The sequence below is a fragment of the Macaca thibetana genome, chromosome 9, assembly GCF_024542745.1.
Source record: "Macaca thibetana thibetana isolate TM-01 chromosome 9, ASM2454274v1, whole genome shotgun sequence".
Classification (NCBI taxonomy): domain Eukaryota; kingdom Metazoa; phylum Chordata; class Mammalia; order Primates; family Cercopithecidae; genus Macaca; species Macaca thibetana.
The window spans coordinates 25,033,020-25,051,085 of NC_065586.1; the positions used below are offsets into that span (position 1 = coordinate 25,033,020).

The 18,066-nt window shown below is 37.5% G+C and overlaps 1 protein-coding gene across 1 annotated transcript in view; it reads left to right on the plus strand.

Moving 5' to 3' along the window:
* Positions 1-18,066, plus strand: part of GPR158 (G protein-coupled receptor 158) — a 431,923-nt gene that overhangs the window by 33,775 nt on the left and 380,082 nt on the right. Inside the window, exon 2 of the mRNA XM_050804852.1 lies at positions 6,113-6,218. Coding sequence (XP_050660809.1) covers positions 6,113-6,218 — 106 coding nt within the window. The remainder of the gene's footprint in view (positions 1-6,112; positions 6,219-18,066) is intronic.

Here is an 18,066-nt window from a genome sequence, read left to right on the forward strand (position 1 = left end):
CTTGGTCCCAAAGTCACTGGCATAGGTTTAGAGTTTTCATTATGGCAATAATCCATTTCTAGGCACTGGATTCTGTTCTGGCTGTCTATTGTTAGAAGTGAGTGACTAATGGCAGCTGATCTACAGGCACCTGTTTTCATCAATCTATTTCAGCAGAACTTCTACCTTGATATCCCATCAATAATGACCACATAGGCTGTTACTGTCCATTTTTTTTGCAGTGACGGAGCAGAAAAATTATTGTCCAAGGTAACATGGGGAGGGAGAAAAGCAGAATTTCAAGTCTTTCCATCAGCCTATCCAGTCTTTCTCTCTATCCATTCCTCCATAGCAGTTTATGATATTTTCAATTTGCTTGGGTATTTTTTTTCTGGAGGGGTGGGATGTTGGTTTAGCTACTCCTTGCTTCTCTTGTGTCTGCAATTCCTCCAAAGTTAATTTTTGGCTGTGGGCTGATTTAGGAGCTGAGGAAAAATGTTAAAAAAAGATACAGACCATGTAAATTTCAGTGGGGAAAACATATCATTGAAAATCAAATATTATAATATAGCGTGCTAATTGATATGAAGAAGGTAAGCACAGTGTATTATGGGAGAATAAGGGACTGTCTTCCATATCAGACTTGGAGTTCATGGGAGGCTTTATAAAGTGGCCAGGTAGAAGGTATAATGTAAAGCATACTTTAGGCAAAAGGACTTCATGTATAAAGGCATCTATGAAAGAATGGTTTGAGATAGCATGAATTTTTTAGGACTCTAAATGTAGTTCTGAATTGTCTGGAACAAGGAATATATGCATGAGAGTGGTTGGAGAAGTTGGAAGTAGCAGGGCCCTGCTTATGTCATTCCAGGGAACTTGGATTTTAAGCTTTAGGAAAGTGAGCAATACTGATTTCAAATAGGGAATTGTCAGGATTGGGTTTATATGTTTCAAATATTACATAGAAAGTAGTATATGATTCTTCGGCTTCAGCAACCCTTACTTGCATGGGAACTTTCTAAAATCCTGGAATGGGTACTAGAAATGAGTTTTGTGGTCAACTGTTTTTGTAAAATTTGCAAAAATAAGATATTTTGAATGCAATGGTCTCTTTCTGGTATAATGTGCCTCCATTACACTTTTCCTAGGCTGTGGGCAGTTTTGCAAACTGGTTAAGAGGAAGTTTAGGATTTTTGTTTTAGTCTGGGTTTAGAAATATATATTAAAGTTGTTTGTGGTCACTTCTGTGTATAGTGAAGTTACTGGCCATTCTGGAATAGAAATGGCTTCTGGTAATACTCTTAATGCCCATGGTGCCTACCCATCCAACAGCTATCACCCAAAGACCTAGGGCCAAAGGTCATCTTGTCACTTAAATGTGTATTCATGATTTTGTTTTTCTTAAAGAAGGTCCCTACACCATACAAACGTCAAGAGCTACAAACCAGGATCTTTACTTGGAGCAATGTCAAAAAGGACCCAAGAGTATGCTATTATTAAACATTTTTAACCCGGGAAAGATGAGGGCCTAGAGCAAGGCAGTGGCCATGCATATGGAAGAGAAGGGTCAAGATACAAGAAGCACAAAGGGAATCCAAACTCTGGCACTTGGCCATTGCTTTGACTTGGAGGTCCATTCACAGAGAAAGACCAGTAGGTAAATGGTGTTTGATGGGCTGAATCCTGCTTTGGGCTTGTTGTTCTATTGATGGACAAATAGAGGAAAATGCTGGTCTGCAGTGTAGCTGAGCACCCAGGTGTTTGGGGGATCCTATTTGCTATATTTTCCATTCTCTGGAGGCCACTTACAGGCTATTTTTTGACCCTCACTTTCGTGCCCTGAGGCCATGAAACAACAGCCAGCTTTCTCACCCTCAGAATTTCCCAGGAACACTTCCGCCCCTGAGATGCCCACTCAGGGGATGCAGGGCGCAGGCCCGATGGGGCTCTCGCCGGGCCTGGTCTGTGATGGGACACATGGGTCCTTGGGTGTTGGATCTTCGCGTCCCTTTCGGCAGGATGCTCTTCCCCACGAAGAGAGGGTTTTCTTTCTGTTATATTCCCCAAACCTCCACTTCCCCCGGACAGGAAGTCTACAGCAGCTTCCCCCAGGGTTTTATAAGTCTCTAGGCGCCCAGGCTTAGGCTCTAATGAAGAAGCCTCAGTGTTGATTTCCCAGCTGGGAAACATAGCTCATTATCTTCCATGGTTTTGCACAATCTGGAATGCTTCACAAGCTGGGCTTGAGGTCTGCGGTGACTTTTTAGTTTCCATGTATGAACTTGGAATGAAGGGCAAAAGCTTTCAGTCAGTGGAGTTGCCTTTTTCTGAAGTCAGTTTTCCCCAGGGAAGGAAACCACCACAGTAATTGCAGCTTTTTATTTTCCAAGTTAGCCGATGTCTGAGTAAACTGGAATTCCACTGTCTGGGAACTGAACTGCCATGGCAAGATTGTTGAGAAAAACTTGACCTCATTATTACCAGCAATTGTGGAACGAGTAGAAATGCATATTGATTAGTTTGCCAATTGCAAGTATTTTCTAAATAAGATAGTCAAGAAAGAAAACCAAAATGTATTGGACAACAGTAGTCCGGTGAGAAGCTTTATGATACTGATGATTTAGAGTGTTTTTATAAACCTGTTCTAATTATACCTTGAACTGTGTTGAGTCAGAATAGAGACTTAAGTGTTAGACCTAATACCATAAAAACCCTAGAAGAAAACCTAGGTAATACCATTCAGGACATAGGCATGGGCAAGGACTTCATGTTTAAAACACCAAAAGCAACGGCAACAAAAGCCAAAATTGACAAATGGGATCTCATTAAACTAAAGAGCTTCTGCACAGCAAAAGAAACTACCATCAGAGTGAACAGGCAACTTACAGAATGGGAGAAAATTTTTGCAATCTTCTCATCTGACAAAGGGCTAATATCCAGAACCTACAAAGACCTCAAACAAATTTACAAGAAAAAAACAAACAACCCCATCAAAAAGTGGGCAAAGGATATGAACAGACATTTCTCAAAAGAAGACATGCATACAGCCAACAGACACATGAAAAAATGCTCATCATCACTGGCCATCAGAGAAATGCAAATCAAAACCACAATGAGATACCATCTCACACCAGTTAGAATGGCAATCATTAAAAAGTCAGGAAACAACAGGTGCTGGAGAGGATGTGGAGAAATAGGAACACTTTTACACTGTTGGTGGGATTGTAAACTAGTTCAACCATTATGGAAAACAGTATGGCGATTCCTCAAGGATCTAGATCTAGAAGTACCATATGACCCAGCCATCCCATTACTGGGTATATACCCAAAGGATTATAAATCATGCTGCTATAAAGACACATGCACACGTATGTTCATTGCAGCACTATTCACAATAGCAAAGACTTGGAATCAACCCAAATGTCCATCAGTGACAGACTGGATTAAGAAAATGTGGCGCATATACACCATGGAATACTATGCAGCCATACAAAAGGATGAGTATGTGTCCTTTGTAGGGACATGGATGCAGCTGGAAACCATCATTCTCAGCAAACTATCACAAGAATAGAAAACCAAACACCGCATGTTCTCACTCATAGGTGGGAACTGAACAATAAGACCACTTGGACTCGGGAAGGGGAACATCACACACCAGGGCCTATTGGGGGGAGGGGGGAGGGATTGCATTGGAAGTTATACCTGATGTAAAGGACGAGTTGATGGGTGCAGCACAGCAACATGGCACAAGTATACATATGTAACAACCCTGCACGTTATGCACATGTACCATAGAACTTAAAGTATAATAATAATAAAAAAAAAAGAAATTTCACCTCAGTGAGACTTATCCTGACCACCCTTTAAAATTTTTTTTAAAGTTTTCTATTTCATCCCCTTTATCTGCTTGAAATTGTTTTCCCCATGGAACTTTTTTTTTTTTTTTTGTAAAATATAGTATAATTTAGTCATTTATTTTACCTATTTCTCTATCCCACACTAGAATTAAGCTCTATGAAGGCAGGATTTTATGTTCCTACTTACTGATGCATTTCAAAAACCAAGAAAAATTCTGGCACATAGTAAGCACTCACTGAGTATCTACTGAATGAATGAAAGAATGTTATTTCCAAAGAGCATAAAGTAGAATGAGAAGCGGGCTTAGATGATTGGATTAACTTTTATGGAACATAGTTCGATGGAAGGTTCTAGTGGTGAAAGCAGTCAGTATGTCAACGAATGGTGATTGAAGCCCTACTTTACTCCAAATGATAGTTCCCCAAATCCTCCAGAATTTAGTATCTACTGTCCATTAAATACTTTTGTCATTTTCAAAATGTCTTATGTCTTTTAGTGTTCCTTGGGGGTAGGTTTGCCTTTCTGTCGTACATAGTGTGTCTTACAGTGATATGCACATACCAAGCAAATATTTGTTGAAAGAGGAAAGGAGTGAACTGGGTTAAGGCATTAGGTTACTTGGAAATCCATTCATTTATCACATAAACATGTGTTTTATTGCCTTATGGCCCACAACAGTAATATTTTGCAAGATGGGGTCTATATTTCTGAATGATCAGCGTGTTTTCTGCAATCTTTGGGTTTTCATTTCTCCGATCATCTGGAAAATCAACTCAAACGTATTCTGGATTATCTGGATAAACCAAATACTGGCAGGAAGTCTTAGTGTCCCTATTTGTTTCTGTGTATCTTTTGAGCATGTAGGCACTAGGTAATGTAGTACTTTTCTCACAGGTTAAAGAAAAGAACACAGGCAGACTGAAAAAAGAAATGATTTATTCACCCCAAAGGAAGCCCAAATGGCATTAAGCCATTCTGTTAGAATGCTTCACAGTAGTTTAAAAGGAGAAAAGAGATGAGAGGAATGAGTCATAAGATGTGTGGCAAAATAAGATTGCTGAACTAGCAGTCAGTGCTACATTCCTGTTTTGAGAGGTGACTTTGTTTTGGCAAAGCATAAGGTTTGGTTTTCTTAAATGAATATTTTAAATTTGGTTTTTGTTGGTTTTATAGTTTTGTTTGCATTTATTTTGTAATTCTGTGGGATTCCTTGTTGCTACAGGAGCTATAAAATCAGGAATTTGAGCCTACTTTTTTGTTTTATATATATGAGTGATATCATAATGAAAAATTGTTTAAATTAGGGGTGTGGGACCTTGAAAATGTGTTTTCATTTGAGTAGTTTTTAGTGGGGTATATATACTTAAGTTTGTGAAAAATGACATTATAAAGCTTCAGGGCCCAGGATGCAGAATATTTATTTCAATAAAGTCCATGTGTGATAGTTCAGTGTTGGGCAGCTATTTCTGCAGCAACTGCTGCTAGTGGTGCTGCTGGTGGTGACAAATAGAAAGGAGGGAATCTTAGGAAAATATAGAGAGAAAGTTGGTTGGAGGAAGTGGAGGAATTTTAGACCAACTTGGAGCTTTCTTTGCAATTTAGCTTTTGACTGGCTCTGAATTTGTGAGTTGTCTTTCTTAGTGACACTTCTCAAATGGCTAAGTGAAATGCAGTCTCTTCGTTTCCAGATTTAAAAGAAAAAAATTGTAGTCAGCATTTCTGTAGTGAGGCAAATCTCTATGTGTAATGCGGAACACTGGGAGACATAAAGAGCTGTTTCGAGTTATTAGGATGGGAGATCAGAGGAATGAGATGCTTATTTGCTGATACTGTCCTCCCTACTCCCCAATCTTCCTAGCCCTGCAATGGGAAATAGGAGTAGAAAGAAATAAACCGAAGGCTTTATTTCAATTTACTTTACTAGAAGAGGTTCTGAGAGCAAGTGTTATTTTACAGTCACATTTTCTGCCATGTCTAGAGCAATATCGTCCTGGAGTTCAGGCAATCAACACATATTTATTGAGCACCTGTCATGTACCGGCCATTATATAAGGAAGTGAAGACAGCTCCCTGCCTTTGGACTTACATAAAGCCAATACTTAATGATTTTCTTCTACTGTGTGTCTTCTCTTGGTACACTTTGGTTGAATATGAGTGGGCAATTTGACAATTTTTGGCATATTCTTTATGATAATTTTATAATTTCAAGGATAAAGTACAGAGAAATCATAAATGCCCAGATTAATTTGTTCTTTTTATCCTTTTCTGTTTCTAGGGGTGTCATGAAAGTTGACATAAATCTTCAGAAAGTGGACATTGACCAATGCTCAAGTGATGGCTGGTTTTCAGGAACTCATAAATGCCACCTCAATAATTCAGAGGTAAGAAGATGAAAATAAAATCCTTTTTAAGCTCAGAAATATGTTATTTTGAATATGTTATATTTGTGGGGGTAAATGAACAAGAGGCATCTTACTGGGAACAAAATCTTTGTAGGTCTCAGTGCCGCCAAATGAACTGAACTAGGAGTAGAAAATAAAATTTGTGTAGAATAACTGTTCATTTGGGGACTGAAAGAAGGCCAAACTACAATTACATCTGAAGTTTGACTTCAGTCAAAGCCTGGCCCTATTCTTCAAAATGGGCTGGAAATTTAAAATAGTCCTGAGATGAGAAATCAGTCCCAGGAAGGGTCAAATTATGCCTGTTTTTATGGAATATGATGTTTATTGAAATATTGGTGGTATTCATTCAGACACACTGCTATCTGCTAGAAGAGCACTAGACAAGGTATGGTGGGGCAATTTTGAAAACAAGGAGAAAACACTGTACAGGGTCCTGGAAAGGAATTGTGTATATGTGTGTGTATTTGTTCAGTTTTTAGTCCCTATTCATGCTGAATTTGATGATAACTCTGGTTGATAGGAAACAGGCATAGAGATCATGCTTCTGGAAATAAGACTATCGCGTGTCTTTTGTAGTTTCAGAGAAGAAATATGACGACATAATAGTGATTTCATTTTTAGTAGTCCATTTTCAAGGTCCTCAAACTGTGAAATAAACATACAATAAAGTTCTTGATCTTAAATACTTGGGCTATTTCAACATTGATTCCATGACTTTGTGAGGAAAGTCAGCTTGCTTTATTTAAAACAGAGGGGATATTTCCACAAATGTAGTAATTTACATCTTTAATTTGAATTTTTGCCATTTGTGAAAGGTGATTGTACATAGTGTAATTTTTAAGGAAGGAATTTTAAATCAGAAGGAAATTTAGGAATAAGCACTTATTTGTACCATTACACACAAAAAAATGCACAGACACGTGTACAGGTATATATGCATGCATATACACGTATATATGCCCATTGATTATTTACCATGTATACACCCACCATGCATACTCCTGCCACACACAACCCACATACCCCTGTACTCCCACACTCCTAAATATCTTTTCACTGTTTCCCACATCCACCATGCATTCAATACATACTTCCACCCTGCCACCACACTCTCCACAGCATCCCTCAATCCTCTTGCCCCCAAACCGTAAGAAGCCCCCATAATGCCCCATATCCCTCTAAATCTATCACATCTCTCCACCATATCCTGATGATCCCCCACTTCGTCAATACATTCCCACAGCCCCCCCATTCCCTCATATCCACACCCCTCCTCCCACATCTCCATACACCTCCACAGAGATTGCCATCCACAGTTAATGTTTCCGCCTTGCTAACTCACAAAATTGAGCTCTTCTTTTGGTCTCCTTTAAATGTTCTTAGGGTTTTGAACATTTCTGAGCCTCCACTTAGGATGATTCGGGCATTTCTAAGATATGAATTTCAATTGCTTGGCTTGGTGAATATCTTCAGCCTGATTATTATCTCCATGCCAATGTCTACAGCAATATTCTTCTGTTAAGAGCAGATAGCCACTTAGTATTGTCTTTTAGCCAGAGTGGACTTTTTTCTGCATGTGTGTCATATTGTGGATATTGATCTGTGTGTGTTCATTTCTATATAGCCTTGTGTTAGTGGTGCTCCTGGGTGGTTCAACAAGCAGTCTGCCTAGAAATAAGGAGATACTTACTTTTCAGTTTGTTACAGTTGCTGCTTGCCTCTAATAATCATGGTGTGGTTTTGTGTCCTTACAGTGCATCTGTTTATTTGACTAGATGGTCATACTACAAGAACCTCTTTTTCCTTTTGGAAGATTGATTTATTTTCATTGCATCAGGATGATTAATTTTCTGGGTTTTGTGTCTTTTTAAAGCTTTGAGATAAACTAGGTTATTTCAAGATAAAATATTATCCTCTCTTCTGATTAACAAAGATTAGGTTGAAATGTATAACTTTTGGGATTATATATGGGAGCATTATATTTATTAAATTCCTACTGAAAAAGGTGGAAAAATATTCTACAATTTCATTAGAAAATATTGTAGAAAGAGGCTAAGTGATCGAAAAGCAATATCAAAACAATGGATCTACAGAGTGTATGTTCAACTTGCAGTCTGTGTCCCTCTTGCCACCTTTTGTTGCCCAGGTACTGGAGTTGGGAGTAAAGAATCTTTGTGTCTTGGCTATGCTCAGGAGGCCCTCATGGGGTAGCCTTCCCTGCACAGGTCTGTCCTGGAACTCTTCACACATTTTATTGGGCTTCTCTAAGGTTGTATAGTTTGTGCTGGTCGCTCTAGGCACCTGCAACAGTTCTGGGCCACATCCTCAGTGTAGTTACTGGGAATAGTTTTTCAGTCCCTTTCCCATACAAATGTGAGTTAGAGATTAGAAGCTGGCTTCTCTGGAGGTTTTTACTGCTTGGGAAAACAGAAAGAAACATCTCTCGCTTGTGGCATTTTTCATGTGGTCTGGCTCTACTTTATTCTTTGTAACAACCCCCCCATTACCACCCCAAGGATTGCTGTGTAAGCTGGCTTATTTTGGGAAGCACTTACCATGATCCACATTTGTGGGATGTAGGGTCCTGTCTTTATGAATGTCCATTCGTTAGAAATAAAGACACTCGTCTTGGTTTACAGTGGGTTTTATCTTGCTGATGTTTGACATTCTTCTCTTGTAAACAATAGACAAAGTTACAAATTTCAAAGTTATAAATGAGGCAGACTTTTCACTGTAAAAATTTTTCTAGCGATGTTGGAAAACTTTTCAGCCTCTAGGGTATGTACAACCAGAATATCAGGTCTGATGTTGGAAACAGATAAGTGACATGGAAGCAATGACAAAAGCCTCAGGAGCATTTTAGAAAGGCACGGAATGGTTTGTGAAGAAAATAATCTCTCGGGTTTAGGTCTTCATAAGGTCTAGGAGGCCAGTAAGCATTTTTCGAAGGACATGTCTTCATAACTAATCTAGATTACTGCAAAATGGACTTGGTCAGTTTTCACATCCTCTCCTACAGAATAGTTTAAACATAAAATTAATTGATATTAATTTTTGTTTTAAATATTTTCTTTTGCTTTGTTTCCACTATAAGAAGTTTTAAAAAAAGTTGTTTGAAATAGAAAATATTAGGAGAGTATCCTGGAAACTCTTTGGTTATATTCCATTAGTAAATACCTTCTAAATATCAGTCCATGGTATATACATATTTTAAATTTAGAGCATATATACATTTTTTGTTATATTTTTGTGTTAAGTATATTATAAATCAGAAAATTTTACAAGGTTGAGATGAAGATGAAATAACATTTTAATGTAAATTACATTACTTTGTTAAAATACTTGTATTTTTATAGCAATAGAATTGATTCATAATTTTAATAAAATTTTTGGTGAGACTTAAGATTATGTCATAATTTTTGAAAATCTTTGTTTAATACTTAGTAATGCAGTGATTCAGAGGTCTCTAAGTTCACTTTATTTTTTATTTATTTATTTATTTATTTTTTTTTTGAGACGGAGTCTCGCTGTGTCGCCCAGGCTGGAGTGTAGTGGCCGGATCTCAGCTCACTGCAAGCTCTGCCTCCCGGGTTTTTACGCCATTCTCCTGCCTCAGCTTCCTGAGTAGCCGGGACTACAGGCGCCCGCCACCTCGCCCGGCTAGTTTTTTGTATTTTTTAGTAGAGACGGGGTTTCACCGTGTTAGCCAGGATGGTCTCGAACTCCTGACCTCGTGATCCGCCCGTCTCGGCCTCCCAAAGTGCTGGGATTACAGGCTTGAGCCACCGCGCCCGGCCCTCACTTTATTTTTATACTTAGTTTTAATACTGTCATGGTTGAAAAAGATTCCTCACAAGGATAAATCAGTCCAAATTGAAGTAATAAATTGTCAACTGTGTTTGCTACCAATTTTTGCAGAGGTTTTCTTTGCAGAGATACAGCTGGCAATTCTTCATCTTACTTGATGTCAATTGGTCCTTGCAAACTAATTCGAAAGCTGGTCATTTTAATATTTTAAAGGAATAGGTTAAAAACCCACTGAATCTCTTTGTGTTAAATATATTAAAGCCGACTAGGACATTTTATTTCCAAGTTTAAACTGTAGAGGTATGTGAATATTTATAGGTTTTGGCAACAAAAACCACTTAACACTGAAAATATTTTCAAATATCCATTTTCAAAATGCTCACTTGAAAAGACTTTCTCATGGATTGTTAAAACGGCTTTGAAGGAATTTTTTTTTTTTTTTAAATACCTGTTTCACAGACGTTATTGACAACCAACCACTTGCCATCCCAGAACAGATCAGCAAATTTGGAACATTTGTCTTTTTTTGTAAAAAGCAATATATAACCCATCTTTAAGCTCAGAAGTGAGCAGTTCATTTTGAGATAATCAGAGAATCTTTATGGGGGAAGATTTTCTGGGTCACACACCATCTTATGAAGAATCGTGAATATTTTACACTTTAAAATAATACACTCTGAAAATTCATCTAAATGGCCAAATGTAGAGGCAATAAATGGAAAATTGAAGCAAATGAAGGAACCTAGTGACCAGTGTCAGTGTTTTTCTGTCTTGAAACTCCCAGTTTTCCTTCAGGATGTCCCAAGTGCCTTCTCAGATTTGTGATCATGTGAAGGGTAGATTGAGTGAGGGCATTCATATTAATTCAAGTCCTAAATAAGACAAGGCTTAACAGCTTATGTTTCTTTTATTAAAACGTTAAATGTAAACAGATTCCAGTATTTTCCTTATGCATGCCAATTAAAGTTGTGTTTGCTCTGCTTCGGAGACCACTTTTTGAAGATAGCAGATTCGCTGGAGTGGTTGTGTTATCACCCCAGTCATTGGTCTTATATTGCTCTAAGACAGTTTCCCCTGTCTCCTCTTTTCTATGGAATGTATTGGGTGAAAATCTATTTGTAACTCTTTACTACTCTATCAAATGTAAGTTTAATGAATCTCTAAAGATAAATTTTAAAGAAGCCTGAAAAGGTAAGAAAGCACATCATTTGGTATATGAGAAGACGAACAGAATACAAAGATTCAAAGACAGCAGAAAAACCCTCTTACATACAAAATGTAACTTACTCATTTGGCTACAGCAGGTTTAGAGTACTTTTCTAGAGATCTTTCATTTGACTTTTCATTTAGTGACTCACTTAGAAATAGCTACGTGTCAGTTCCATCTCATGGTTGCTATCTCACCATTGCTCTTCTTTTCTCCAGAAAGTTTCTGTTTAACAAACACTATTGTTCACCTATCTCTAGAGCCATGCTGTCTAGTATGATAGCCACTAGCCACATGTTGCTTTTGAAGTTTAAACCAATTAAAATTAAACAAAATCAAAACAGGAAGTTTCTAGCCTCACTAACCTGATTTCAAGCATTTAAGAGCCCATAACTAGTGGCTACCATGCTGAAAAATACAGTGGACAGCTCTGCTCTAGGATATAGTCTAGCTTATAGCATAGTCCAGCCGCACAGGTTTTTTAAAACTTTCAAATCCCTGGCTTTCCTTGTACACTTGAGTCAGTAACATTGCCTTAAAATTCACTGAGGGACATTTAAGGACAAAGTTAAAATGAATTTTGGCTTATGCAATCTTCTTATGATCTGTGTTAGTGCAATTGAAACTAAGTAATGAGAATGTTGCAAGCTATTTTTAATGCCATTATTTCACACTGGAAACTGTAACAGTCTTATAGTAAGTGAGGAGTAAACACTGGTAATCATTGTGGATATTTACATTTTAATTGTATTTGTAGCACAACTTCTCTTTTCCCCTATTACTAGGGTGAAATGTGGTTATTTAATATAAAGTCACAGTCTTCTTTTGGAATGTAGGACAATGATCAGGTGTTCATTTGTGCCTAGAACAGTACCTGACACTGTGGAATTAATGGAGATAATCTGCTGTTGTTAGATGGCCTCCCTCTAATACATGGCCATCATTTTTGATCAATTGCCCAAAATAAATTTAAACAAAATACTTTTTTTTTTGTAGCGGTTGCCTTTCAGGTATTTGAAGACTGCTGTTAGCTACCTTCTAAGTCTTCTTTCTTCTAGGCTAATCTTCTGTTTCAGTCACATATCACTGGTTTACCAGGCTTAGCCAAAGGAGGCCATATCACCACTGTATGGATCCTCATTTGTTTTTGGAGTGCTAAAGCCTATCTTGTTTGATTTTGTTACAGTCTTTCTTTTTAAAGTTAATAGAAACCGACGGTATTTTTCTGAGTTTTCCACTATGCTCTCGAGAGTTATTTGGAATAGAGATTCTCAGATCGTTTCAAAGCTAGGGTTAGAAATCACTGTGCTAAAACCACTGAGCCGGGAGCCTAATAAGTCAGTTAAGGGCAAACTGCTTGTTTCCGATGTTTCCAGCAACTGAGCCAAGAGTTCACCAGTGGCTATCGCCATCTTGTGGTTGGGGGAAAGAGAGAGAGAAAATCTGTAGTAGGAAATTAAATGACATTAAACTATTTCTTTGTTGTCTAGATGTCTCTTTTACTATTAAAATGCAATACATGTTTCCCTGTGTACAGTTGCAAGCTATTTGTGTGTTGTATTCTGGTTAAATACTAAACCACCGTTTCCATCACTGTCTCATGTAACCCAGTTCTGACTTTAGTCTCTTCACATACAATTAGGTGTACTAGGCTTCTCTCTTTGAGGACACTTTAAAAGTTTGCTGAACTATTATTCTTAGTAATTCTTCTTCTTATTATTATGGTTAATAACATATAAGCTATCTTTTCCATGCGATACATTTTATAACATTATTTAAAATTCGTTATTTTAGGTCCTAGTGGTGAATAAGACAGAGGAAATTTATAATTTAAAAGAAATTATTGCATTCTAGAGGGAACCAGAGAACTTAGAAATATACCAATTGACTTTAAATTTTTTATGTACTAAATTTTCTAGGTGATATATACTAAAATATATTAATTTCTGAGACATAAGACTTGTCATAAAAGAGAAGTCTTCACATGTATTTTAGAAGTGCAGGAATTTATTGAATTGGCAAGCAGTAAAAAAGAATTATACTCAATGTTGGTGAGGATATTCTCATGTGATATTGGTAGGATGCAAATTGTTATAAATTTTTCGACAATATGGTAAAATTGTATCATTAAAAATGCATACTTTTTTGTTCTACCTGTGTTTTCTCTACTTCTACATTAAATAATTTATCTAAGCCTGGGGAACATAGCGAGACCCTGTCTCTACGAAAAAATGGTAAAAATTAGCAAGGTTTAGTGGCACATGCCTGTAGTTCCAGTTACTCAGGAGGCTAAGGGGGGAAGATCTTTCGAGCCCAGAAGTTTGAGGCTGCGGTGAGCTATGATTGTGCCCTTGCACTTCAGCCTGGACAACAGAGTGAGACCTCATTTCTAAAAAATAATAATTTATCTAAGAAAACATTAGAACATTCTAAAATATATAAATATAATTCTAAAATATAATTCATAAATATATATGTACTCGACTGCTTATCACAGTATTACATATTGTCGTAAAAATTTAGAAACAAATGCATAATAAAGAATTGGGTAAGTAAATTATAGTGGACCCAAATAATATCATACCATTGTGCTACTTAAAATGAGTACTATTCATTCATTGATGTACAATGATGTTCGTTACATATATTAAAGAAAATAAACAGGTTCTCCAGTATGGTTTAAGGATTAGTAAGCATTTGGAGATATAGAGAAAAGTGATGTTTGTAAGAAAGGCTTTCTGGCATGTATTGAGTGGAGTAGATAAGTAGAGGCTTGGTAAGAAGGAGCCAATGTTTCCGCCCCCCCCACCCCGAATGTGAACCCCTTTAGTTTTTGTTTGTTTTGTTTTGTTTTTTGTTTTTATTTATTTATTTATTTTATTATACTTTAAGTTCTAGGGTACATGTGCATAATGTGCAGGTTCGTTACATATGTATACTTGTGCCATGTTGCTGTGCTGCACCCATCAACTCGTCAGCACCCATCAACTCATCCTTTACATCAGGTATAACTTCCAATGCAATCCCTCCCCCCTACCCCCTCCCCATAATAGGCCCTGGTGTGTGATGTTCCCCTTCCTGAGTCCAAGTGATATTATTGTTCAGTTCCCACCTATGAGTGAGAACATGCGGTGTTTGGTTTTCTATTCTTGCGATAGTTTGCTGAGAATGATGGTTTCCAGCTGCATCCATGTCCCTACAAAGGACACAAATTCATCCTTTTGTATGGCTGCATAGTATTCCATGGTGTATATGTGCCACATTTTCTTAATCCAATTTGTCACTGATGAACATTTGGGTTGATTCCAAGTCTTTGCTATTGTGAATAGTGCTGCAATGAACATACATGTGCATGTGTCTTTATAGCAGCATGATTTATAATCCTTTGGGTATATACCCAGTAATGGGATGACTGGGTCATATGGTACATCTAGTTCTAGATCCTTGAGGAATTGCCACACTGTTTTCCACAATGGTTGAACTAGTTTACAATCCCACCAACAGTGTAAAAGTGTTCCTATTTCTCCACATCCTCTCCAGCACCTGTTGTTTCCTGACTTTTTAATGATTGCCATTCTAATTGGTGTGAGATGGTATCTCATTGTGGTTTTGATTTGCATTTCTCTGATGGCCAGTGATGATGAGCCTTTTTTCATGTGTCTGTTGGCTGTATGAATGTCCTCTTTTGAGAAGTGTCTGTTCATATCCTTTGCCCACTTTTTGATGGGGTTGTTCGTTTTTTTCTTGTAAATTTGTTTGAGTTCTTTGTAGGTTCTGGATATTAGCCCTTTGTCAGATGAGTAGATTGCAAAAATTTTCTCCCATTCTGTAGGTTGCCTGTTCACTCTGATGGTAGTTTCTTTTGCTGTGCAGAAGCTCTTTAGTTTAATGAGATCCCATTTGTCAATTTTGGCTTTTGTTGCCATTGCTTTTGGTGTTTTAAACATGAAGTCCTTGCCCATGCCTATGTCCTGAATGGTATTACCTAGGTTTTCCACTAGGGTTTTTATGGTATTAGGTCTAACATTTAAGTCTCTAATCCATCTTGAATTAATTTTCGTATAAGGAGTAAGGAAAGGATCCAGTTTCAGCTTTCTACTTATGGCTAGCCAATTTTCCCAGCACCATTTATTAAATAGGGAATCCTTTCCCCATTTCTTGTTTTTCTCAGGTTTATCAAAGATCAGATGGCTGTAGATGTGTGGTATTATTTCTGAGGACTCTGTTCTGTTCCATTGGTCTGTATCTCTGTTTTGATACCAGTACCATGCTGTTTTGGTTACTGTAGCCTTGTAGCATAGTTTGAAGTCAGGTAGCGTGATGCCTCCAGCTTTGTTCTTTTGACTTAGGATTGTCTTGGAGATGTGGGCTCTTTTTTGGTTCCATATGAACTTTAAAGCAGTTTTTTCCAATTCTGTGAAGAAACTCATTTGTAACTTGATGGGGATGGCATTGAATCTATAAATTACCTTGGGCAGTATGGCCATTTTCACGATATTGATTCTTCCTATCCATGAGCATGGTATGTTCTTCCATTTGTTTGTGTCCTCTTTTATTTCCCTGAGCAGTCGTTTGTAGTTCTCCTTGAAGAGGTCCTTTACATCCCTTGTAAGTTGGATTCCTAGGTATTTTATTCTCTTTGAAGCAATTGTGAATGGAAGTTCATTCATGATTTGGCTCTCTCTTTGTCTGTTACTGGTGTATAAGAATGCTTGTGATTTTTGCACATTAATTTTGTATCCTGAGATTTTGCTGAAGTTTCTTATCAGCCTAAGTAGATTTTGGGCTGAGACAATGGGGTTTTCTAAATATACAATCATGTCATCTGCAAAGAGGGACAATTTGACTTCTTCTTTTCCTAACTGAATACCCTTGATTTCTTTCTCTTGCCTGATTGCCCTAGCCAGAACTTCCAACACTATGTTGAATAGGAGTGGTGAGAGAGGGAATACCTGTCTTGTGCCAGTTTTCAAAGGGAATTTTTCTAGTTTTTGCCCATTCAGTATGATATTGGCTGTGGGTTTGTCATAAATAGCTCTTATTATTTTGAGATACGTTCCATCAATACCGAATTTATTGAGAGTTTTTAGCATGAAGAGCTGTTGAATTTTTCCAAAGGCCTTTTCTGCATCTATTGAGATAATCATGTGGTTTTTGTCTTTGGTTCTGTTTATATGCTGGATTACGTTTATTGATTTGCATATGTTGAACCAGCCTTGCATCCCAGGGATGAAGCCCACTTGATCATGGTGGATAAGCTTTTTGATGTGCTGCTGGATCCGGTTTGCCAGTATTTTATTGAGGATTTTTGCATCGACGTTCATCAGGGATATTGGTCTAAAATTCTCTTTTTTTGTTGTGTCTCTGCCAGGCTTTGGTATCAGGATGATGTTGGCCTCATAAAATGAGTTAGGGAGGATTCCCTCTTTTTCCATTGATTGGAATAGTTTCAGAAGGAATGGTACCAGCTCCTCCTTGTACCTCTGGTAGAATTCAGCTATGAATCCATCTGGTCCTGGACTTTTTTTGGTTGGTAGGCTATTAATTATTGCCTCAATTTCAGAGCCTGCTATTGGTCTATTCAGGGATTCAGCTTCTTCCTGGTTTAGTCTTGGGAGAGTGCAAGTGTCCAGGAAATTATCCATTTCTTCTAGATTTTCTAGTTTATTTGCGTAGAGGTGTTTATAGTATTCTCTGATGATAGTTTGTATTTCTGTGGGGTCAGTGGTGATATCCCCTTTATCATTTTTTATTACATCTATTTGATTCTTTTCTATTTTCTTCTTTATTAGTCTTGCTAGTGGTCTATCAATTTTGTTGATCTTTTCAAAAAACCAACTCCTGGATTCATTGATTTTTTTGGAGGGTTTTTTGTGTCTCTATCTCCTTCAGTTCTGCTCTGATCTTAGTTATTTCTTGCCTTCTGCTAGCTTTTGAATGCGTTTGCTCTTGCTTCTCTAGTTCTTTTAATTGTGATGTTAGAGTGTCAATTTTAGATCTTTCCAGCTTTCTCTTGTGGGCATTTAGTGCTATAAATTTCCCTCTACACACTGTTTTAAATGTGTCACAAAGATTCTGGTATGTTGTATCTTTGTTCTCATTGGTTTCAAAGAACATCTTTATTTCTGCCTTCATTTCGTTATGTACCCAGTAGTCATTCAGGAGCAGGTTATTCAGTTTCCATGTAGTTGAGCGGTTTTGATTGGGTTTCTTAGTCCTGAGTTCTAGTTTGATTGCACTGTGGTCTGAGAGACAGTTTGTTATAATTTCTGTTCTTGTACATTTGCTGAGGAGTGCTTTACTTCCAATTATGTGGTCAATTTTGGAATAAGTGCGATGTGGTGCTGAGAAGAATGTATATTCTGTTGATTTGGGGTGGAGAGTTCTGTAGATGTCTATTAGGTCTGCTTGCTGCAGAGATGAGTTCAATTCCTGGATATCCTTGTTAACTTTCTGTCTCGTTGATCTGTCTAATGTTGACAGTGGGGTGTTGAATTCTCCCATTATTATTGTATGGGAGTCTAAGTCTCTTTGTAAGTCTCTAAGGACTTGCTTTATGAATCTGGGTGCTGCTGTATTGGGTGCATATATATTCAGGATAGTTAGCTCTTCTTGTTGAATTGATCCCTTTACCATTATGTAATGGCCTTCTTTGTCTCTTTTGATCTTTGATGGTTTAAAGTCTGTTTTATCAGAGACTAGTATTGCAACCCCTGCTTTTTTTTGTTCTCCATTTGCTTGGTAAATCTTCCTCCATCCCTTTATTTTGAGCCTATGTATGTCTCTGCGTGTGAGATGGGTCTCCTGAAT